This window comes from Antennarius striatus, chromosome 5 (assembly GCF_040054535.1).
Source record: "Antennarius striatus isolate MH-2024 chromosome 5, ASM4005453v1, whole genome shotgun sequence".
NCBI classification, from domain to species: domain Eukaryota; kingdom Metazoa; phylum Chordata; class Actinopteri; order Lophiiformes; family Antennariidae; genus Antennarius; species Antennarius striatus.
The window spans coordinates 17,787,490-17,812,902 of NC_090780.1; the positions used below are offsets into that span (position 1 = coordinate 17,787,490).

General features: G+C 39.8%; 1 protein-coding gene across 1 annotated transcript in view; it reads left to right on the forward strand.

The window, feature by feature from the left end:
• The first annotated feature begins 285 nt into the window (after nt 1–285).
• The window catches only part of chchd6b (coiled-coil-helix-coiled-coil-helix domain containing 6b), a 58,561-nt gene continuing 33,433 nt past the window's right edge, over nt 286–25,413 (forward strand). The window contains exons 1-6 of the mRNA XM_068315493.1: nt 286–507; nt 925–1,006; nt 1,349–1,403; nt 1,973–2,129; nt 19,512–19,595; nt 25,338–25,408. Of these exons, the coding sequence (XP_068171594.1) occupies nt 424–507; nt 925–1,006; nt 1,349–1,403; nt 1,973–2,129; nt 19,512–19,595; nt 25,338–25,408 (533 nt within the window). The 5' untranslated portion in view covers nt 286–423. The remainder of the gene's footprint in view (nt 508–924; nt 1,007–1,348; nt 1,404–1,972; nt 2,130–19,511; nt 19,596–25,337; nt 25,409–25,413) is intronic.

Here is a 25,413-nt window from a genome sequence, read left to right on the forward strand (position 1 = left end):
AGATGTTAAGAAACGGTCTGACAGATATATTTCATGAATAAATCATCTTAATGTTCAGGCTTTCGTAACAACGACGTATTTTTTTTCAAAATCTCTTTCTTAGCATTCTAATTCTGAGTTTTCCTCGTAAGTGTCTCTATCCGATGGAGTTCAGCTTCGCGTTAGCATGGTTACTATTAAACTACATCTCCCATGTACCCGTGGGTTATTAAAATACAAGCTCGCGAATCATTGGTTCTGAAACATCTCATCCAACAAATGAGCTTTGCGGATACTGATCCGACGGAATGACCTTTATTGAAGTGTTTTGAATTTGCGGTTGCTGTATCGGCGGTCGCCCAGTCTTTCATGCCCGTCTGTCAGAACACCACACGGGGCTTCTGGCGTTACTTGTAGTCGACGGAGAGACGACGGCCGCTCAGAATGGGAGGCAACGAGAGCAGCGTTAGGAAAATGTCATTCGGACTTGACGAAAACGAGAAGGTCACTGTACTCGAAGGAGTTAAGGTACATAGAAAATGACTCGACGTTTTATTAAGATGCTATTAGCTAGGGTTAGCAGCAGGTTCATGTCATGTTACTGCAGACTCATCAATTACAATTACATCAATATCATTGTCCAAGTTCCCACAGCTGTTGACATAAATAGCTGCTATTAACATACAAAAACATTCTTTACTATAATGCATGTGAGCAATTTTGTACATGGTGCAAACATAAATTAACCAATAGCAGTTTTAAGTGAATTAAAAATGCACCTGTGAATCAGCAAAATCAAGTTGATTCAGTTCATTTCAGCACATCTGAGGACTCCTTAAAAACACACACATTTTTAATCTGCCACTTTACAAATCACAGAACACAGAAAAAGTGATGACTTCTGTATTTATGGACACGTTTGGTAATTCCCTTGATCCCTTCCAGCTGTCAGAGGATGTTCTCCGGTGGATGCTCGAATCTGACAAGCCCCCTCCTCCATCAGCGGAACCTCAAAAACCACCATCAGGTAAGTCCCAGCCAAAAGATATTTCCTGTCCTGCTGGGAGCCAAGATGTCCTCTTATGGTGACGGGTGAAGCAGTATCAGTACGAAGTCATTGCTTGGTAATACAAAGTAATCATTGTAATGACTGATGTGCTCCTTTTTAAGGAAACCTGCTCATGGGCTTAAAACTTCTAAATATAAATATATGCCCTCAGGGAAGATGAATTAGATTTTCCATGAACTGTCAAGAAGTTCTGATTCAACCCTCAAGACTGGTGGCCTTTTATTGCTCTTGCCATTCTCTTGAAATCTGATCCGTGTTGTAATTACTAACAACACTAATTTTATACTATTTGACCATCAGGTCTGGCACCAACAGGAATCTACCCTACAGAAATGCAAGAAGAAATTCGCAAAAAGTAGGTACTGATAATGTCGTAGTCATTTTCCTTCGTTGTCCTTCGTATTGGTGAAGGATATTCTTAACTTTGTATGTCAAGGTGAATTGATACAGGCTGATACAGGAATGTGACAGGATTGTAATGATGAACTTGTTGAGTATTTGATCTTATAGTATTTTCAAGAGTTATGGAACCTCTTGTTGCCACAGGCACCTCTGTAAAATAACTGTCACTTGGTGTTAATGTGCAATGTTTATGGGCTACACATACATCCTGAGTAGTCTGTCAACACAACCTGTACTGATTTAGTCTGTCTACATAACTGTCTGCTATGGTGCTGGAATGTTCCTGTACCACTATGCCTCTATGGATGTATATACTGTGTAGGCAGGCACAGGTAACAGTGTAAGTACAGTGTAACAGTGCATACACTGTTAACTACAGGTGCTTATACTTTAGTTAGTAGTGTAAGCACCTTTCATACACGCCCCACGTAACTCTATAAACATGTACTTACTTGCTTCGTAAACTTAATAGTACACATATTTAGAAAACTAAATATGTTTTCTTATCTGTCCCTGCTTTAGCCTTGAGTGTCAGCAGGCCATGGTGCAGGACGAGTTGACCCGACTGGCCCAGAGGGAGAAAGAGGCAGCAGACGCTACAGGCCTGGCTGAGATGACGCCTGACCTAATTATTGAGAGAGGAAAAGTTCATGAAGAGCGAGAAAAGGCAAAGATAATAGTGAGTATCCTTGAAAAGTGGAGGATTATGATACTGCAGATGCCCTCACAATATATATCCTGTATATTGTAGTAATAAAGTATTAATGTACTCAGATGATCTCTAACACATATAGATGCTTAAAATAAAATTTCCATACTCATTTATGAAATCAAATGTATCAAAGCTACTATTATGTAAAATTTGTTGGTCACATCTCTCACATTTGACTTTTTGACACAAATGTTTTCTATAACTAAACCCATCAGGTGATGGGGAGGTGGTGGATGCAGCATGAAAGGAGCTAGAGAAACAGAATCAAATTTTAAAGGACAGCAGCAAGATGACAGTGGAGTGTGCTGTAGGGTAGATGTGATCAGCTGATGAGAAGAGCTGATAATTTATGTCCATGACAGTAGGAAAATAAGATTAAGCATGTGTGAAGGGTGTGAATGACAAAATAGCATGTGAAAGAAAGTACAGCCTGAGTGTGTGTAGGGTTAGTCTGAACTTTTGCTAGTACTTACTTTGTTGAAATGTTTTGGGTCTTTTCCTATTCTTCATTTGGTAATAAATAGCCACAAAAGAAGCTGCTTTTTGTTCTGGAGTATGGAGGAAGAATTTTATTGTGTAGGTTTTGTGCCGGCACGTCACTGATATCGCATACCATAAGCTGTAGATGGATACCAAAAATGTTCTGGTTGGTTTGAATCACCCACTGTAGGCCTGTCCTGTCCTTGTCCATATAGTCTAAAACTTTATAAACCATCTTATGAAGTTGTCACACCTGCGACTTTCTTGCCGTATACCATTTGAGGTCTTCATTACAACTGAAGGAGTGAGCCAGAAAATATGTAGTTACTTGAAATGCATTAGAGAGTTATTTGAAATGAGATTAGACTTTCAGCTATGTGTGGAATCTCAGAGAGTTCTGTTATGGCTCAGAAACAATTTGAGTTTTACTTTTAAGTCAATGGCACCCTCTACTGTTTGGACTCCTACTTATTTTTTCAGCAATAACTGTACTACAAATGTGGTTTCTGTGTTGAAAACAACACAATTTTCTCAAAGCAGTAATGATCATGTCGTAAAAAGGTTTCGTACTTTCTGTTTGTTTTTTGACACTAAAGCCAAGATATCACGAGATACCCTTTTTTTTGACTGCACTGTTTTGGAACCACTGAAGTGTTTCCTCAGTCCCTCCTCAGCTGGTCATTACATTGAAAGGATATGTGAGTGGTGTGGGAGGAATATGTGAACAAGAATATGACTGCCATAGTAATTCCTGGAATAGATTTCGATCTAGTGATTACCGTAATTACTGATTGTGCATTCTGCTTTGTCATTACAGTAATTCAAATGTGCTTGTTTAGACATTCTCCTGTCAAAATCAGAATTCAGATTTAAGAGTCCAGCAGCAGTGCAGCATGTGGGAACAAAATAGAGACGAGTCCTGGATACACATGTATAATAATGCCTGCTAACTATCGAGGGAGTGTTTCTGTTGTTATATGTTGGGTATATTGGGTAACAGCCAGCTTCTACTTATTTTTCATTTGCGACTCCCTGTTTGGCGTTTTCCCTTTGCTTCTCTGTGTTTAAATAAATCTCTGGAATCCCTGCAGCCTTGTCTCTCACCCTCTCCTCTCTAATTGACGTGTCCTGCAGTGTCTTTGGTGTGTCAGCAAGTTGTAATGAATACTGAATTAAACCGCTGGATGGGCTGGCAGTGATCATTTAATGATGTTGCATCGCCATGTGAAACCGAACACTTTTACCTCTAAGCCTTCTATTTTTCTTACAAAGTCGATACAACCCAGTGCTACAGTGTGTGTGTGTGTGTGTGTGTGTGTGTGTGTGTGTGTGTGCGTGTATGTGTGTGTGTCTGTGTATCTGTGTGTGTTGGCGCACAGATGATTCATTTATTCTGTCTGTGATTGCACAGAGAAGAAAATAAATAAATAAGTCCCACTTCTTGTCCCCGGTGATGTTTTTTTTCTCATGAGAATTATTTTGACAGGTTTTGATAGAACTGAAGTCTCTTACATGCCTGAAGCCTAGACAGGTATGATTCCACACTTCCTGTTACCCTTCTCCCACCTGTCGTTTCAGACGGGTTTTATTTCAGACTTTTTTTTTTCACATTCGTTGCTCTCGTCTTTATCTCCACCACCAAACATTTGATATATACTTAGCAACACCCCCCCCCCCCAGAAGATCTGGCATATTGAACTTCTAGGATCAATCCAAAAGATGTATTTTTTGTTGTCATGGTTTAGCTTTTCAGAAGATTTAAATTACCCGGAAATGTTATTCAAGGTGCCACAACAAAATTCTCCAAACTCAGTGGGTGGGCTCCCCTCTCTTCTATGCATTTTCAATCGACCTTGCTTCCCACAAAAACAACACAGCTGGAGGCTCAAAGTAAAAGTCCCTCCACCCCCTCTCTTTTCCCACCTTAAACTCCTCCATTCTGAGTAGTTATTTCTCAGAGGATGAGACACAAATAAACATACGTTAACACACATTCCATGCCATCACATACACTAACACATGTAAGCAAGGATACCACCTCCCAGCCTGTTATTTTCCTCCTGTGCACACCCTAGCACATTGGTTACCTGTTAATGTTGGGGTGAGGAGTGCATGAAGGAGGTGTTGACATAGCACCTGTCAGAAAAGCTGTGGTTCTGTGGTTCAGTTCCATCTCTTCCGTGGTCGTCTGACTGTTTATGTCTTCCTTTGCATCAATGCTTCATGCAGTGTAGAAATTACTACTTGTAGCTCATGGAAGCCTTACATTTATTCCATGACTCCCACAGGAATGTCTCCAAAGAGTGAAAGTTTGAAGTGACTGGAATGAATGTGTGTTTTAGTCTCTTCATATTTCCCTGTTGTCATTAGGACATTCAGCTTTTTAAAAGGCTTTCCCTACCTTGTACCGCAGTCAGACGATGAGTGAATACACAGACGAGGCAATAAGTTACACTGACACCTAGTCTCCTCCCCCGTCTGCTCCTGTCTTTAATTAGCACCTCTTCAGTTTGTTTGTTTGTCATTCATGCCACAATTGAATTTTATTAGTATTCACAGATACACAGATATTCAGAGATGAACAAGACACACACACACGCAAGCACGTACACACACACACACACACACACACACACACACACACACACACACACACACACACACACACACACACACACACATAGATCTGCTTTTAACATGTCACGTTGTATTATGGCAGCATATTGTGGATTTTTTCTTTGCTACAGTGTCTATCTGGTTTAGGTGGGGCTGCGACTGTCATCATGAAGAAGATGTAGCTCTGTAACTGGCCGCTAGATGGCACTGTTGAAGTATGATTAGTCTCTGTAGACGAGTAAAACTAGTTTAGATGTGTGCTCTCCAAAGAAGCATCTGCTCCTAGGCAACGTGTCCTCCTGCATTTATTCCTTCTTCCCTGTCTCTCATCTTTTTATCTTTCTTGTCGACCCTCCGTCTTTGTCCTCTATGTGTGCATGTGTGTATCTCTGTGTGCGTGTGTGGATGTGCCTGTGTGTGTGTTTTTTTATGTGTTTGTGTGTGAATGATGAGTCAGAGTGAAGCATTTGATGCTGTCCACAAGAAGGATTATGAAAACCAGGGTGAAAAGCTCAAACATTCATTCAGGCCAGACGTGAGAAGACAGACACTCCTACTCCTGACCACTTACAGCAGTTCATGTCTTACATACAGTATCACCCTGCTACTGTCTAAATGCAGTGGGAAAAGGATGAAAAAAATTCTACTGACTGCACTCCTTTTCAGCTGTAAGATATTTGTGCTAACAGAATATAATTATGTGCTAGGAAATCTGTGTGTGGTTGTCTCAACTAATTCCTTTCATTGAATTATTATAAAATTTTAAATTGCCACATTATTTCATTACATCGTTGGAATTCAGAGGTAGTATTTAATCTGTGACATGCTTAAAGTCTCCATTACGCATAAAATATTTGATTTGAAAGCAAATGCAACTTGACCAACCACGGTCTCATCCGGTCTGTCTGAACTGGCCTGTGGTTACACCAGTCTGTCAATTCATATCCCATCATGCGCTTTGAGACTTTGCATCCTAGAACAAGATGGACGTATTGGCTGAGCTGTATGGACTCATGGCTCAGGATTTTGACATGACAGCGGTAAATGTACAGGTGCATTAATGATTGCTAGATTCCACATAGGGGAAGGCCTGCCATTTTACCCGGAGGTTCACTGTCATATCATATATGAAATGGGACGGGATCATCATTACTGTCATGAAGTTTACCTGTGTTTTTCCTCCAGTGACAAATGTCAGCGATCAATTAAAACCCTACCCTGTAATCCCTGTACTTTTTCTAGTTAAAAAATAGGATCATCATTATCGCAAAATTCTAAAAAAATTAAATCACAAATTTTTATAAATTCTTAGTTTACTTTGATTGATGCCTAATGTTTACCGTTATTGCTAACCTCGCACCTCCTCTTAGTTATGTCTTCTGAAAAGTAGTAAGGAAAAGGAATCCCATTCTCACAAGCATTAGAGAGTCTGGAAGCTTTTACAGTAAATAGTGCTTTACATATTGTGCTGCTTTAAGCAGTGTATTTGCTGTTTTGTGATTGTTTCTTGTGATCCCTACCTGCCGAGGGACTACAGATGTAAATTAGCGGCAAGCTAACTCGGGAGCAATTACTTTTAATTGTGCACTGCCCCCTTAAAAATAAACAACAAACAAACAAGCAAATTAAACCTTTGTTTCTCAGAAGACTGGTGTTGAGAACACTACAGAATTAAAAGCATCATTTTTGTTGGAAGCAGCCGTAGTTCAGACTGCATTGCATTTTGCACCACCATATACACAAACTGAATGCATTTATTTTTATGCATCAACCATTCCGAATTTCACTCTATGATACAAGACTGATGGGTCATGTTCATCAATATAAAGTAAGCAGAGAGATAGAAATGTGCTGCAATCCTTAGGAATCCAGAGGAAAAAAGGGATCATTGAAAAAGAAAAAGAAAGAGTCAAAAAATATTTCTGATATATCACAGTCAAAGGAGAGAGTCTCCATAGACTGGGTGGATGAACAGTAACGTTCCCTCCGGGATAGCTTTTCAGTCTGTGCTGTGAGGACACATACTATATGCACACATGGATGTAAACTCTCCATTTCTTTGTCCCATTAACTGACAACGTAAAATACAATCGGACACACACACAGTCGCATGCTGCTAAACCACTTGTTATCAGCTAATGTAATCACAGACTTGACATTTTTTTCATCGTGTTAAAGCAGCTAAGCTCTTGTGCACACAAGCACTCGCACACATACGCAGACAGCAGCACTCTCCCACCGACTCAAGCGATGGTAATTGCTGACGAGCAGAGCGCTCACCGGCTGAGGAGATTTTGATCGGCACACAGCGGTGAGAGAAGGAGGGGTGCAGCGCCTGGCATAAATCCTGTCGGTTTGAAGTACAAATGTGTAGGAGTGGAACACTACTGCCATCAGCGAACAGTCCTGATATAAGGAGACAGCTGGACAAGACCTATTGTTGAGGATGGAAATAATGTTTTCCAAATGATGGTTCAAAAATGGGTTAAAAATAATAAATTTTGGAACAGTCGAAAGTTGGTCAAAGGTTTTCTGGATTTAAAATGAATGTTAATTATATTGACGAAGGTTCATTATATCCTCAGTGAACTGTATCTTTATGAACATTGATGACATGGTTGCGGTTTCATCTCCTGCCTGCGTCCTGATGCTGTCTCTTCCTTTTTCCCACTTTGTGGCTTTCATGCATGACTTCCACATTGTTGACTGTACTGTTCCTATTTGTTGGTTTTTCTGCTATTATCTGACATTTTCACATATAATGATTGTACTTAAATAATGCTTGCGTATATTCATGCAAGATAAGTAATATGTAAAGCCTGAAAATTTAATGCCATCCTTAAGTTTAAATTCAAATGTTTTATCCCTTTTTCTTTCTAATTATTACAATTATAACATCTCGACAAACAACAATGTAACTGAGGAAATTTTGTGAAATTAGACTTGATTGATCGAAGCATTCCGTAACAGGGTGACCATTTAGCTGCTAGCTGCTACTAGGAGCCTGTTAAAATTTCTTCCTGTTGATTGTGCATAATAAATGTTAACATAATACCCCTGTCGAGGTCTATTACCTCATTAGCTTGTCTCTATACATCAGTCCAGATCAGAGGTTGAACATCAATGACCCCCCATTATGCCCGTTTAACTAACATTATCCTGTGTTAATGCAATGAAGGTGAAATGGGGTGATGGTTTGTTTCACCTCTGATTGTGGCAGTAGCAGTAACATCCCTGGAACACATGTCTGTGTGAACATGAGGTGTAAAGCCAGGATGGGGGTGTGACATTTTGATCACATATTATGCATGCACACCAAACTGCAAGACGTAGAAAGCAGCCAGCAGCATTTAACAGCTAACTGAAAGAAGAGCAGAGATTTGATAAAAAAAACTGCCTTCAAATTTTGGAGTGCTGCTGTAGTGCGATTTCTGTTTGATAGCTTCTGTACAGAATGTTGTAAAAGGGGCATCTGCTGATAGTTGGACATGTGACAGTGTTATGTTGGGTAATTTTTTAGCTCATTTACTCTTTCAAACGTGACATTTGAATAAACAGGGATTGAATGTTAATGATGCTTTGTATCCCTGCTCAGATGTGATATATTGTATATAATGCACTGATGGGAGCACAAAATTTTATTTAAATAAGTAAATAAAGCTGAAATAGCTACACCTAATCAGGGCTCGAAATTGCGACTATTTTGGTCGCTTATGCGCCCAAATTTTTATCAGTGCGACTATTAAATATATTTGGGAGCACCGATGCGACTAGGGGAAAAAATCTGGTGCGCCTTTTTTTCCCTCTTCTCTCTCGCTCTTTCTCTCTCTCCACCAAATGGCGGACCGTGGTCCGGGTGATGGTTCTGTCCGGACCTGTGACCACTCCATGATAAATTCACGAGAGTAGATTTTCTTGGCGCATTTTTACTTGCAGTTCGCGGCTACAGATGGCAGGCGCTGCTCCTCCAGTTAATATGGTAATAGTGCCACTCAGTTCAGCCAATCAGATCGTTTGTCTACCCTGCGCTGTCAGCGTACCAGGAAGTGAGGCAGCTCGCTGCCGCTACTGCTGTGAGTGTACCGCTACAGTGGAGCACAGAAGAAGGGAGACAGCATAGCTCCAAACAAAGGGAGGTTAATGAGGAAAACCGCTGGTTAACAATGAGTGGATGAAATTTGTTTATTCCTCGGTCAGGCAGTTCAAAACCATTTTAACTGATATGATCTGAACACGTAGCATGAATTAAAAGTGGTAACACGAAGCGCCACTATGAAACAAAGCACAGATCTTTTGCGCAGAATTATCCCCTGAAGTCCGAGCTGAGGGCAAAATGACCGAGAAAAATGCAAACGAATGTTCACTAAAGGCATGGTGGAGTTTGGGGCAACATAAAACATCTTTCACTGATGTTTTAAAATACAAAACAATCCAATAATAACCAAAATGGTTCAGTCCAGGTACCGGGCTGGCCTGAGAGCACGCCACAATGCGCTATTTAAGCCACACCTAGATAGTGCCTCGGTTTGGCCCCTGACCCGGAGGCAGACCAATGCAGCATCCTCAGGTGAGCGTCTCTCATACAGTCTTGTGTGGATGTATGGAAAACGCGTAGACGCCGAGTGTGCACCCTCGAACGCACTACCGCGACAGTTTGTTTGATGCGGACACGTGAGTGTGGACCTGCCTAACTTCTAAATTTGGGAGCACCAGTGCTACCATGAAAAAAAGTTAATTTCGAGCCCTGCTAATTAGTCTGATCAAATTTTTTCATCGATAATTTTGGCCAGAACAAGCTGGACTAAAAAAGTCAATCTTTTTAGAACATTTTCAATCTCAATTGTTTTATCTGCAGCTGATTATTTGTCCTGTGGGTCATAGGTCTGCTGGAGCCTGTCCCAGGCTACAGGTGAAAGGTGGGGTACACCCCTGATATGATGCCAGTTCCTTGCAGGGCCGTAGAACATCTTTAGTTTAATTTTCTGTACCCGTAGTTCCCCTCTTCTCATTCACCTGATCTCAAATGTTCCATCACCAGCGTCTCAGTTGTCTTTCTCCTCTATTGCATTCCGTGGTGGTGTAGTGGGCTAATGAAGTGTTAATTTGTTTTGCCTCCCCTGGCTACTGGACAAGAACGCACACTTAATGAGAAAACAGCTGGACTAACCAATTCATCTCAGTTTGTTTGTGTTGTTTGTTGCTGTACAGGCATGTACATCACCCACAGGTGCTGGTGTGTTAGTTATTTTCTGTTCCTCATTCATAAAGGTGAATCCACTGGCCTGGTAAACTTCTGATTAACCTTTGATCATCTTAAAACTGAAATCTATTCCATACATTATTGAAAATTTACAATCCAGGTTTTTTTGATAGCTGAGTCTTCTAGTTTGTCAAATTAAGTGTCAGTAAATGTAAATAATATACTGTATGCTGGTTATTACTGAATGTTATTACCTGTGTGTGTGTGTGTGTGTGTGTGTGTGTGTGTGTGTGTGTGTGTGTGTGTGTGTGTGTGTGTGGATGTTCAGTGTGCCTTTGAAGGCAGTGGGGGAGTCAAGGAAAGCATCAATATCAAGCTGATATCAGAGCTCTCAGATGCGCTACAGTATTACCATGTATTCCCGGTAAATATCGGAACTCTTCGTACCATATTCATTCCCTAAAGAAGGAATAAAGCATATTGTGATTTTTTTAATCCCATACTTTCGTGTGTATTTGTTTCTCTCTTTTTTTCTGTAAGTAAACAACCAAAGTAGGAATTTGGCTGGACAAACTGTCTGCCGCTGACGTTCACCATCATCATTTAAGCTCTCATCTCTCTGCCTCTCCTCTCCTGACTCTAAGAAGAAAGCAACACCCAACTCATTTCTTCCCAAATACATGATTTATTCAAATGCAGTATTTGCATGATTCTGTATTTACATAATTGATTTCCAAGGAAGCGCTTCTTGCCATGTGAGGTGGTGTTTGCAACCAAAGTCTCTCCTCATTCTGTCACACTTCTGCCACTTTTTCTCAATGTGTCACTCACACACACACAAACACCCACACACACACACACACGCACACATGCACACACACATGCACGTACTGACACGCGCACACACATGGCTGCGCACATGCAGTTGCCAGACCATTGAAGTTTCAAAATCAAATCAAGCAAAAATTAAATCAAGCATGAAGCAGTGCCAAGCTGGTGCATCTGGTGACCCTCATGGTACGATCATGTCAAACACGATTCAGCTGAGCAAAGATAATCAAATGTAATAAACATGTTTGTCTAGAAGGTTGGTTTTACAGGATTTTTTGTTTCTAAAAATCATTGGTTGATACACGGACTGTTGTAAATCTCTGCATGTAGTGATCTTTACCAACAGCCAATAGGTTCATCTCACCTCATTGGTCATTCATACAACAAACAACATCGTACACACCTCAAGATGAGTCCATTCATGCTCAGAAGTTTCAGTCATTAAGCAAGAGCTGTCGCTGTACACACATTCGACTACAAAACAGTAACAACGAAGTGGATAATGGAACAGATGATGAAGAGAAGGAGAGATTTCATCTTTACAGTTTGAATTTTTTTAGATAAATGAGAATTTCATTGTAGAATAAAACCTTTGCACATTGATCTTGTGACAAGATTCAATCAGCAGTGTATCAATTTGCTTCAATCTATTTTTTTTTCAAAATTTTTGTGACGCATTTTTACAGATTTAACTTCTGAAAAATTTGAAGTTAACTGGAAAAAAAGAAAATTGAGATTCTCTAAATTCCAGGACTAAAAAAAAAGAAACTTCCAAAACTCAACAAAAACATGTAATGTATTCATTTGATAATGTGATGTTCTAGTTCTTTCATCCCTTCAACATTCTGGCATCAAATTTCCTTCACCATCACATTTTATGTCTTCTCTGGCACTACATCATAAAAAGAATATTTTAGAAAGTCTGATCCAGCCCTGGCAGGCTTCAAGAGAAATGTCTCCACGTGTTCATGGTGTCCCTCATTGAGGGATGCTCATCTCACCTGCTGTTGCTGGAAAATTCAGAATATTAATGCAGCCAGCTGTTGAAGCTTAAAGTTGAGCTGCACCGTGATACCAGCGTCTGTCAAAAAGAGTCCATGGTTTACCACATGGCTAATGATTGAGACCCTTTCCTTACTGGAAATCACATGTCTTGGTCTTACTCTCCATCATCTTCTCTTTCTCTTGCCGCTCCTCACTTACCATCAACCTTCTTATATCTCTAAAAAAGTCATTCAGAGGCCGTCCCTGTGTACCTGCTTGCCGCAGTAATGAGGTCATAAACAAGTCATCTGTGTAGGTTTGCAGCTAAATCTACGGTTTAGAATGATTATTATTTCATTTTACTGTCAACATTTTAATATAATTTTCAATAGATTTTAGGGACCTGCAGCATCAGTGCAGTGCTTAGCAGGCAGTGGACTGACTTGAGAACTGCACTGAATGCACTTTGATAGGCAAGATGGTCAGATCTGATGGGATCAGTCTACCGGCCGTCAACTTAGGAGACATCCAGGACAGTTAAGGTACCTTTGGATCTCGCAGGCTAATGGAAACCAGGAAGAGGCCACAAGGAAGCCATCCACATCCAAATACCTCCACAGCAGCACTGAAAAGTCAACTGAAGAACAAAGTGTGAGCCATCAACGTGTATGCATTGTCATCAGACACCCCATTGGGGCAACAAGCTGATAAAAGGAGGAGATACAGTGTCAATATATGAGTATCCCCCCAAACCAACAATTTAAGGGCAATACCCTACATGGCATGTACAACCATCAGACAGAGGAAGTGGCTGATGTCAATGAAGACCTAACAATGAATGGAAAATGCTGGACTGACAGACAGCACAGACTCCAGCACATAGCAGCAGGGTGTAACATGCTAGTTGGGTCAACATACAAGGACAGGGACAAACAAGTAACTGGAATAGCATACAGAACATTGGTACCCAATGTGAAGTACTCAAATCCCAGTGATGATGGTCTATTTTAAAAGCAGTGTGTTGAGATTGACTTCTAGGCTCTGATCTCATCGCTCCTTGCGGATATGTTTACACAGGTTTATTGAGACAATACACTTGAAACTCTTGTTCAGTGCCTACAGGTGCATGCTGGTTTAGTGAGGGGCTGAAAGTGCAGCAGGCGGAGCTGCAGCAGCAGTATTGACAAGGAGAAGGAGAAATGGGATATTGTACCACCTTAAATAGATCCCCAGTAGGGAAGGTGTGTGGATGACATTTATGGAAATGAGGCATGTCATGTGCGTATGCATGCTTAAGTTAGCTTTTTGGAAAGGGCATGATTCACACATTGTGACGCAGATTTATGACAACGATAAAACAGATATACGTTTGCACATTAACAGCAGCAGAAATCGTTGGACCAAGAATTTAAAAAAGGCAGCTTAAGAGAGACCTATTGACCCTTCCTGATTGTCTTGAGACTTTTTCACACAGTTTGTTGACTTTAGCAAACATTTGAGTAAAGTATCAAACATTTCTATATTATATAGCATCAGTATTAAACATGTTCTATTTGGAGTCCAGGACAATGGTGACATTGGTGTGGCAGTAAAGTCTGAAAATGTAGAAGGATCATCACAGTTTGTGTTATACCTCAGTTATGAGATTATCTTATGTTTGAAATTGTCAATCTTAAATTTAGCGTATTTTCTATTTTTATATGTTTTATGAAGCTGAGAGTTAGATAAACATCAATGGACGAATCTCTAGGTTAATTAACATTTCAGTTTTTTTTACTCAGATATCAGGATAGTCTTAAAGTTTGTATCTATTGCCAAAGTGCATGGTTACAGTCAGATGTTAATTAGACATTCAGCGACATTTTCCATTTCTTTCATTAATTTGTGGTGATGTTGATTTTAAATGGCTGTACAACCTTTTCAATGAAACCGTGACATTTTGGGGGGTATGGTGATTTGCTTCTAATTGCGTGCTTCCTGTTTATCTTCAGGTTATACAAGTGTTATTTTTGCCCTTTTTTGCAATGTTAGTTTGCACTTTGAAGAGAAGCTCTTTTCACTCACCTGAATTCTTTCTTCCCTTGTATTTTGCTGTTGTGGTGATTTCAAGAAAAAAAAAGTTACTTAGCCATTCTAGGTTGTGTTGTCACTTTATTCTTCAAAGCTTCATAGATCAAACATTCAGCTTTGGACCTTGATTTTAGGCACCTCTTCAGAGATTCAGCCTTTTTTAAAAAACCAAGGCCAACTCTATTTTGCTTTGTTTGTCTGCTTTCTCTTGAGGTTTACCTGGAATGCTGTCATTCCATTTTGCTTCAGTGCATTTACATATGATGTCCCAAAACATCATATGTAATAAAATAAGTTGTAAAAGTTTTACTTTCATGTTAATATAAAATTGTGTCTCTATCAATTTTAGAGCGTTACATTCTTTTGAATTGGAAGAAAACCTGAGGATTTTGTTCATTCTTATTTTCCTGTCTACTTTGTAAAAAATTAGATGCAGCAGGGTTTGGGATGAATTTGCTTTTTCTGGTGGGGGTATTTATTATGTATTATTTGTGTCATCTGAAAAGTCATGTTGACATTCTTAAGCCTCTTTCTGCATGCTCTGTCAAACCATTATAAATTATAATCTCCCATGAGGAGAACTTTTTTATCCTCAAATCATTTAAGTATTGCAGACACATGCTCAAAGAAAACATTTCTGCAAATTCAATGACTGGAATTTCTCGGGATCGTAGAACAATGATCCCTTGTAGAGGTACAGGGAAAATACTTGAATGTTTGTTGAATTGTTAAAGTAAACCTTCAAAATGATAGCCATGATTATTCTTGTCTATACACGAATAAGCATGAATCATTTTCAATTTCCTGTATTTTTCATATTGCAATATATATTTTGCAGAAAATACATTTTGTGTTGTCACAATATCGTGGGCCTTGTATATGATTTTTACAGCTGTCTTAGGTCTCCAGGGGGATCACGAGAAACTTGCTTGAGGCATTAATACTACATTTGGATGCTTCTCGGTAGAATGTTTTTCTGTAAAGTGTTCCTGGCAGTGCTTGTGCTAGCTCAGTTGTTCCAGGCTCTTAATGTTCGTACCCAGGCTGCTGACTGCTGATCACCAGGGAGCTCAGAGCAGCGAAAAAACAATGGGTGGATGTACCTGAGATGCCCGCTATGGCTCATGGATTGCACCAAACTGCTCGGGTGTTTTGGATGCGTCTGTATTACAACAAACCTCTTCACTTCTCTTCTAAATTCTATCAGCTATGGAAATTGGACCTCCACGCTCCTGTGAGCACTTTGTGGGGGTTCACGCACACGCACACACACACACACACACACACACACACACACACACACACACACACACACACACACACACACATACACACACACACACACACACACACACACACACACACACACACACATACAGGCCTGCCACTGAGGAGCAGGGAGGTTAAACAGATGGCATCGGTTGTATCCATCGTACAGATTACCCGGCACGCACATACACATACACATACACACACACACACGCACGCACGCACGCACACACATACACACCCACACACACACAAACACACACACACACACACACACTCTCATACACACACGTGCATTCAGCTCCAACCAGCTCTGTGAGTTCACCTCATTTAACTGAATAGTGTTTTTATGAGGCATGACAACATTAGAGCCACCCACTGCTCTAATCTATCCCTTCCTCTTCTGTGTCTAATGCTGAACTGGGAGCACTTGAGTGGGCAAGTCTATATGCACTCAAATACGTGTGTGTTGTATACTTTAACTAAGGGTTGTTTGATTTCCTGATAGAAGTGTGTTCTTGACATTGTTATATGACATAGATGATGGGTTATAGCATGATAGAGACAGATTGTAAGTTTTCAGTTATGACTTAAAAAGACCCCAGAAGGCCCGTTTTAGAATAAACTGTATGCTTAATGCTGTGTAACTTAACTGCCTTTTAAATATTTATGTTCTATTTAATTTAGGTACCCCTGAAGTAAAACTACACATTTAATACAAAACATTAACTATTATTTGCATTCTCTTTTTAAATGTGTCGGTGGTATACAAGTATAGTCCAGTGCAGTAATATTGTACTAACAGAAGTACTGCATTGTGATTTGAACAAAGGTGTCCCCAGAGGTCCAGGCTGTAGCGCTATACAACCAGTTCAGCTCTTTCATCTAAGGTGTCAATAAAACCAACACCAGACACATTCTACGACAAATTTATTGGTTCAAATGTTAATGGTGTAACTTGTTTGCGGAGGTCATAAGATATTAACTCCTTCATTACAGTAATTTCTTTTGTCCGGGGTCAGGAATTCTTGATTATCCATCAAAAAAATCAGGGAACCCCATTATTGACAAGCTGTGAACAGAAACAAAGTAAACTGGTGTTAGGAGTTGAGAGCAGCTTTATGTCCCAGATTCAGAAACACAGTCTTGTAGGGAATTTGTTTATCTGCCCATACCACTAGCATCACTTATAGTAAGTAAGTAGAAAATCACGTTTCATCATTTTGGCAAACTAGTCAGTTTTTGTGTTTTGAAACCCTTTGATCACATTATGAGACTGATGGAGGGGTAGATTACATCTCACACAACATTAAACAGCCAGTAAATCGACTTTTAGAACCAACAAGTAATGCTAAGCCTAACATCTGTACATAAAGGTGTTGATTTCTCTCTGACTGACTGTACTTATTTTATCTTCTTGTTGTCCCCATTCAGTTATTTATTTCCTACATGGTGATGTTTGCCACAGTCCCAGATGTATCTTCAGTTTTTTACTTCCTTGATGTTTCACTTGTTTTTTTTTTCTTGACTTCGTTTTTATCATCACTTCCGACCCTGTGTCTTTCTCTCACCTTTTACTATCTTACTAACCTCTTTTGGTTCTCTCTCCGAGCCTGCAGATTTGGATGCCTGAGTAAGCAGCTACCATTCCTGGTGCCTTTCCTTTATTCTTACTTCTCTTTCCTTTTCTGTTTTTCTTTCCCTCCTCTCCATTGAAATGTCATGTTTTCATTGTGCATTAAAGCGAGGCTGTGAGTGTGCTGCCACCACCATTTCACATAACAACAATTTGGGAGGTATTCAGCTAGAAAATTACACATCATCTGCGGTGCTAGCAGAGGTGATTTTACACACACACACGCGCACACACACACGCACGCACGCACACACACACACACACACACACACACACACACACACACACAACCCCTTAAGCATCAAACAGCTGCTGTAGAAAGAAAAAGTGCAGTGAGCACAGTATTGGGATTTGCAGATAGAGTCTTTGGGGATACATGTGCCTGTTAAGTTAGGATAAGATTAGATTGGATTACAAAAAATGTAATGTCAAAATGCGTGTTTGTGCATGCATGTGTGTGTGTTTATGTGCGTGTGCGTGGTTAGGGTTAGCACAGTTCTGTAGATGATCTACAGAAAAGATTCCTGCTCCTTCTAATCTATATCATACTCACTAATGTACAACTCAGGTATAGTGATCAGTCATAATCATACTGTGTTTGTACTTGCTTGTACTAGTTTCTATTTCAACGCTGCATAAATTCATGCCCCATTGCTGCCTGTCACAGCCTCACTCCCAATCAGCTTCATTGTGTTCACGTACCATATCGTGTTCATACTGCTGTTTGACCCTTTAACTCATTTGAAACTGTGTGTTTTCTATTGCGCGTTGACTGCTGTTGTGGCACAGCACTGATTAATAATCGTTATGATATGCAGGCACACACACTGTATAGAAATCTACATTGCTTACTGTTTGTGTTTGCAATTGAAGCAGGATGCATCACACAAATGTGTGAGTTACACAGGCTATTGCAAGCCATGGAAAGAGACCGCAGAATCAGATAACTCTGAATCTCAACTTGAAAGACACCTGACCATGTCGTCCATCACTATCCAGCAAGGGGGTATTTTATTCATGTGAAAAATCAACCCCTCCCGCCAAGAGCATGTAATGGTGGTGTGTGTAAAAATGTCACAGCAACATGCCACTGCTGGCACATGGGCAACTGGCAGAGATCAGGGAAGATTGCACATTGAAATAATATTTCAAAAAATAATATTCAAACCTTCACAAAGGTGTTGTAATAAGGGTAGGAGTTCAAGTGGTGCAACGGCAACCATTTTCAGTAAAAATTTTAGATGAACTCAGCTTTTGGAGCCCAGAATATGTAAGAGTGTTTGAGAGCTCTGGACCAGGCACATTACTGTCATTACTTTGTTATGTTATGAAAACAGATCAGATTGTATGCGCTCATATAAAATACTTGATTTTACAATGCACCATGCAAAATGATCATTGTATTTTTGTATCAAGTAGATTATCATTGTTATATTGCAAATGAAAAATCTTAGAAGGGCTGAATGGCTAGATGCAGTTGTTTGCCTGCCAGTCACCACTGGTTTCTTAAAAATGCTTGCTTTTGTTTAAAGCGTTATTAAATGCACATGCCCTGTGAATATGCCTTTGCGTTTCAGTATTTTCTCTTGCTAGTTGTGTAATAACTCTTCATTACTGTCTTGTGTTTGTTTATGATGCTATACTGAGTCACATTTATAATAAAAGAGTCGCATATCTTTCTGTTTTAAAGAGTATGTACTAAAAATGACATACTGTGAAGCGTCATGCTTCACCCCATCACTAAACCCTTACCACTTCTAGCAAATCTCTCCTTATGGTGAATCTTTTTCACACCTATACTTCATGTACATATCCTAGCAAACTGAATTGGTAACATTATTTTACAGCTTTGTGTTTTCTTTTTTTTTTTAAATGTTGTCCTCTGTACTCTTGCTGTTACGGTCAGCCAATCTGGAATCTTGACACCTGTCAAAGCTTGGCTCTGTGCACATATTAAAGTGTTTCTTTCCATTGTATACCAGCACTGCCATGCCCACCGTCACTGTGCTAGTCACGTGCTGCCAGAGTTGTTTTGTAAGTTGCCGTTCGTTTTCTGATGTGCTATGTAGTTTTGTGGTTTCTGTCACTGGAATGTGAAGTGCAGTTTAGGATTTATTTTATATTTACGTCATAGGTGAAATTTGGATTCAGAGATTTGTCACGGGTTATATTAGTGTAGTACTTTGTCTGTTCATATTCTGTGTGATTTTAAATTTCTATGTATTGTTTTCTGTCTTTTCTGGTACTCATCTATCTTTATCAGGCCAAACAACTGGAGAGAAAGGAGAAGGAACTGGGGAACATCTCCAAGTTCTATAAGGAACAACTTGAAGTACTGGAGAAAAGAGTAAGAACCATTTTTGATGTGATAAACATGTGTAGCAGAAAACAAAAGAAGCTAACATTCATAATTTACTTTTTTACTACACATATTTTGCTCAGTAGGGACATTTTCACTAGATTAATGTTTTGACATTATGCAATTTGGCACTCCACAGTTTCTCTTTTTTTTGGGTGTTGGGCATGAGATAACGGCATGTGTATGATATGTATGACAGAAGAACTCACTAATAAGCTCAAAACATCCTGTTGGTTCTCTTAAAATAAAGTCACACAAGTCACACATCAAGAATATCACAAGGAGTCTTGACGTGAAATATTTCTCACTCTCCCTAAAGAATAAAATCTTGTCAAGACATCAGACACTCTTCCCTGTCTTGGAAATGTCAAGCTCACATCTTAGTGTCAGAATGTAAATGTAAATTAATAGGAAGTTTCTTCAGGCAGAGGAAAGTCACGACTTTCTGTTGATAGAACAGCACTCAGGAGATGTTTCACAGAAAGCTAAATTTATTTAATCAAATGTACTGTGTCCTTTCACCAGCAACTCTGTGGTCTTATTGGAAAAAAAGGTGGTTTGTTGGGTGCTTTTAAGAAATTATGACCTGTTTGCTCCATCAGAGCACTAATGCATTGTTGATATTTTGTGCCACATAAAGGCCAACAAGCGCAGCGGTTTGATAAATGTTGCTAAAGTAAACTCTGATTTGTTAAAAGATTTGAAGATCAAGGTTGGTACCGGTGTATGAATTTAGGGGAAGAAAAAAAAACTGCTTTATGCACTTAGGGCTGGGCAAAGAGTTGAGAAAGGACCAAGAGGCAGGAGAGTGGATGATTTCTGAGTGTATATGGACTGAAGAAGGGAAGGACACTATCAGAAAACCACAGATGACAAGCACACTTAAAAAATAGGAGCAAGCATGAAAAATTGAAGAGGATACAGGCAGACAGCGCCAATCTTTATTAAAGTGAACGGAAATTAGCATTCCCACTGTGGCAATGAATGGCTGAAAAGGGACAGGTAGAAACACATACACTGTCACCCACAGCTCCCCCTCCAGTTTTCAGTATACATTCTTTGGGACTTGATTCTCCCTCCAACCGTCTCCCCAGCACTCCCTTCATCCAGCATGGCCCATCACGCAGATGTGGGACCTTATCTAGTCCCCTGCACTCGCCTCCTTTAGGCCTCTGAGAAAACCTTTTACATAGCCAAGTTAAATGGAAGGTCCCCTGCACACCAGGCGGGAAGCAGCACACACTGCCATGCATGACGGAAGAGACTTGACGGAGGAGACTGATTGGCAGACGAGTGAAGGATACTCTATCTCTTTCCACTCACCGCTGCTGTTGCTTTTTCTATCGCTTTTTCCCACCCCTCACCTGCTTGCGGCTGACCTGCATGTAGATGAGGGAGTGAGGAAGAGGGGGGACTGAGAGCGAGCGATAAAGAAGCTGTATTGACTGTGCATTAAAGAGGCAGTTTATCCTAAGCTGGCGTGCATTTTCCTTCTTTTTCTCCTCATTTTCCAATCTACCCCTTCATTCATCCAGTCCTTTGTTCATATTTTTTTTCCAATATCATATTTTTCTTTAAAACTGCCTATTTTCCTTTCTTATACCTTGGGCAAATAGAAGTTGGACTGAAAAAAATGACCACTTGGGACAAAATTGGGACAAAAGGCATGGAAAAAAATAAAAACAGTGTGACCATGACATACTAGGAGAGAAGTTACAACATAGATGAAAAGCCTTTTAAACTAAAACACCAAACCGTGAATGTAAACCCCTTCTCTTTCAAGTGACTGCTCCCAGATTTCCCCTTACATTCAAGTCTAAAAATAAAATGTGTGTAGAATGGACAATGTTAATCAGGCAGCCAATGGGGAATCCACAGACTTCAGGTATTGGAGGTTTGAGGGCAGGAAAGAGTGCTGGAGACCTTAGATGATGGCGCTGCGGTGCTGCACAGATGCAAACGAAACTGTTCTAGATGAAGCAGCTGTACAATCAAATCACTCTGATGGGTGACCAGGAAGAATACCTCTGGATGGTGAGACTTCTCCAGATTCTCTGAAGGAACTGTGCATGGTGAAATTTCCAAATTCTTTCTAATTACACCTTGAAAAGCATTCTTACACTGTTGGGACTAGTTCCCTAGTCCTTTCTCCATCTTCACTTATGCATGACCATACTTTTTGATTATATTCTCATCTGTCCTCAATGAAACCTTTAGATTGTCCCCATAAATTGGACAGATAATGTCCCAAATTTGATGATGCTGAAAAATCCATTAGCTTAGTTATTGTTGTGCATCTTCTGGTGAGATAATTGAAAGGTAGAAATAATTGTGGCCTATCCTCTGCTCAGTCTTATCTTTCCCCTCTTCTCCACATGTTCAAGCTCATATATGCTCAAAGACATCCCGAGACCAAACCCCCTGACCCAGAAGAGCATACACTACATCCTCTACTCTCAATCCTCTCTCTGTTTATTTGTGAATGTCTCTCTAATCTCTCCCCAGTTCATAGGTGGAGTGTATCTGTCCCCTTGTGGCTACATAGCCTGTGACTCTGTAAACAAGTCTCAGTTTAAAATTCACCTCGTATAATCCCCCACCTCCAATTGAAAAAAAATTAATCTGCCTTTGTCCAGGCATGTCAGGATTTTAAGGGGGGAGGCAAACAACCCCCCTCCCCCCTTAAAATCCTGACATCAGCCCATCTCAATCCACAGCAACTGGAGAGTGTTCAGACGAGTGTGAATGAAATGATCATCTGCACACTACCGTTCACATTCAAACCAGGATTTAGTCACACACCTGCACGTATGCAAGCTTACATACGCAGCACAAACGCACCCACACTAATCCCTTCCATGAGTCTTTCCAACAACCCCCAAAACCTTGCTTTTTCCCCCCTTTGAGGGTTATCATCCCCCCTTTCTGTCACTCCCCATAGGGCTTTCATCACCATGGGTACAAATCACTGAGAAGACTGTGGAGTGTGTGTGCCAGCAATAGTGCCGCCACTTCTGTGGTTTCATGAGAACGGAGTCGGGGCTGTTTTGTCAACAGACACAAAAACACATGTCGATATGCACAAAACATCTCTCAGCCTTGTAGTCCCCCAACATGTTGACTGGATAAACTCCACACCTCCACTGATCCACTGATATCCTTTTGTCCGTGTTCTTGCCTCCTGTTGGTGATTTAAACACATGATAGTTGTTTCACGAACTTCTGTTTTCACAACCATCAGTCTACCCTTTTTGTGAATCGCCATGGACACTGGGTTAGCATTAAATATAAATTTGTCAAGACAGCATATCTAAATTTCAACAGCCATATCTTTAGAGTTGTTATTAAGAGTGCATAATGTAAATCATTATAAAAATGTGTTTGGCTCACATTCTAATCTGGTAAAAGACTTAATTTGAAGATTTTTTTTACTGAACAGTTTTCACACCACTGTGCTGGTGTTCATTTTTATTTATATACAGGTGTATTGCCATTACGTAATGTTATAAGAATAAAATGATCACTGAACAACATTTTAGATCTGAAAGATCAAACGTCCAACTTCACTCCAGCATTCCTCAACACGACTTTCCTGCTAACTATTCACTGCCATAAGTCAGGAACTATTTTCAATTGGTCAGATTGGGTTGCCCTTATTTATGTCCATCTTTCTCAAGTAATGATACCAAGAAATACTCTACATTCAGATGGCTCACATTTGGGGGGGTTTTCCCAATCATAAACTGGGTCCTACAGGTGGATGCTGATGGGGTGTTGAGACTGAAGGTGTAGGCAATAGCACATACTGGTCGAGCAAGATAAGTATAGAAAGGCAAAGTGAGAGACTCAGCTCTTTAAAAAAAAGCGAACAGAGGTTTTGAATGTTAAAAATGTTCAGTATGGCCTTAGTATGATCTACTGTCCTGTAGGACATAGCAGTCATCAGTAAAAAGTTTACCTTTAAACCCTCTGTTTGCTACTGGTTGGTGCCCTGCTTTCTATGTCTTGCATAATCTCAGGTACCCATGGGTTTAAGGTCCTCTGAAGCCTTTGTTTATCTTAGCTCAAACACTGGATATCCCACAAGGCAACTGTTGACTTAAAAGTTTCAGTTCAGCTTTCTTCTAAATGTGCGCACTGACCTCAACCTAAAGGTTGTCTGTTTTTCTGTCTGTTTGTCTGTCTGTCTGTCTAAGCGTAGGTTCTTTTTCTGAATGTTTTCTCAAAGGTACAAAATGTTGTGATGAAGTATATTTGACCTTTTTGGACCAACCATCCGCAAGTTGTGGAAATGCCAAGCATCCTTCAACATCAAAATATTGAACAACCAAGTCAGATTAGGCAAGATTGGTACAGTGTGGTTGAATAAATTTACTAATTTATATTCTACTTCGCATTGTTGGATGCAGACCTCTGAATTCCTGCCCAACACTCTGATTGCTTCCAGTCAGCCAAATGGTTGCTGTGTGACTAGTCTTTTTTCCCCAGTTCAAAAGGTAACCAAGCCAATTGTGGCTCTTTTAGATATAATTAAGAGTCGGAATGTTATCCACTTGTCCCATAGCCAGAGAAGTGGAAATTAAAATGATAGATAACAACTCTTAAATGATCATATTCTTCAATATTCTTCAATCAGTAGCAACAGTTTTCATCATAACTGAAATAAAAATTGACAGACACTGATTGTAGCTGGGTAAAGTCTCTCCTCTTTGCTTCTTATTGTATTTAATACAAACAGATAGGATTAAGGAAGATGCTTAAGACATTACTTGTGTCTTTTCCAACAAATGAAAAGAGGCAGGTCTACAAATCAGCATGAAATAATGAGGTATGAAAACGACTAGAGGCCACTGGAGATGAGATGAGATGTAGAGAGTGGAGATGAGGTTTGTGTTTGATCCCATCTCTTTTCCTGCTCAGTCACTTCAATTATTTGCCTGTCCCACCCCATCTATTGGGACTAAAGGGAATGATTAAGTGAAAGCGTTATCAATGTAGTTATTGGTTTAAAATGGTGATTACTGTGCAGTGAATGTGTGCAAGATGGTGGCAGCAAAAATCTATTTCCACATTCTAAGCAAAAACTGTGCCTAAACCGATAATCATTTTAAATGTTTTCAGTAGGGTGGTCACCTCTGACTTTCAAAAACTTGAGCAACTTATTCCTATTGATTGCTTTACTTTGTGAGCAGATTGCCTTGGGGAAAAGTTTTCAATTTGGGCTATTTTTTAGTGTAGAAAGATTGTCAGCAACTTAATTTTACACTGACACATATTTATAACAAATAGTGCATTCACATAAACAGTTATGAAACAGGGAAGCCTTTGTTATTAAAATATTTTTAAAAATTAAGTAAATTATCCTGTAATAATCACTGAAGAAGGTTTGGTTAGTTGGTCAGAATATAATGATGAGATCATTCTGCCTGTTTTTATTGTGTCCTTTTCTTTTTTCTGTTTTTTTCATCACCATGACTGTTTGCTGAAAGAGCTTCGTTGTGAATACACTCAGTTTGATTTTGTGGTGGCTGAGTGATATAAAGTGATGTGACATGAAAAGTGAATGAATCAAAGCTTGGAAACAAGTTGTAAAATCATTCTAAACAGAATATGATTGAGTAGCTCAATCTATATTCAAAATATTCAAAACATAAAGTGAAGTGGGACAAGCTTAAAATACCCCAAAATTGATTCTCACTTTGTTTTATGTTGTTGTTTTTTTGCTTTCAGAACCTTGACAACTACCATGAGGTGACTGAACAATACAAACAGGCAGCTACTAAAGCTGAGGCTCGCATCCGGTAAT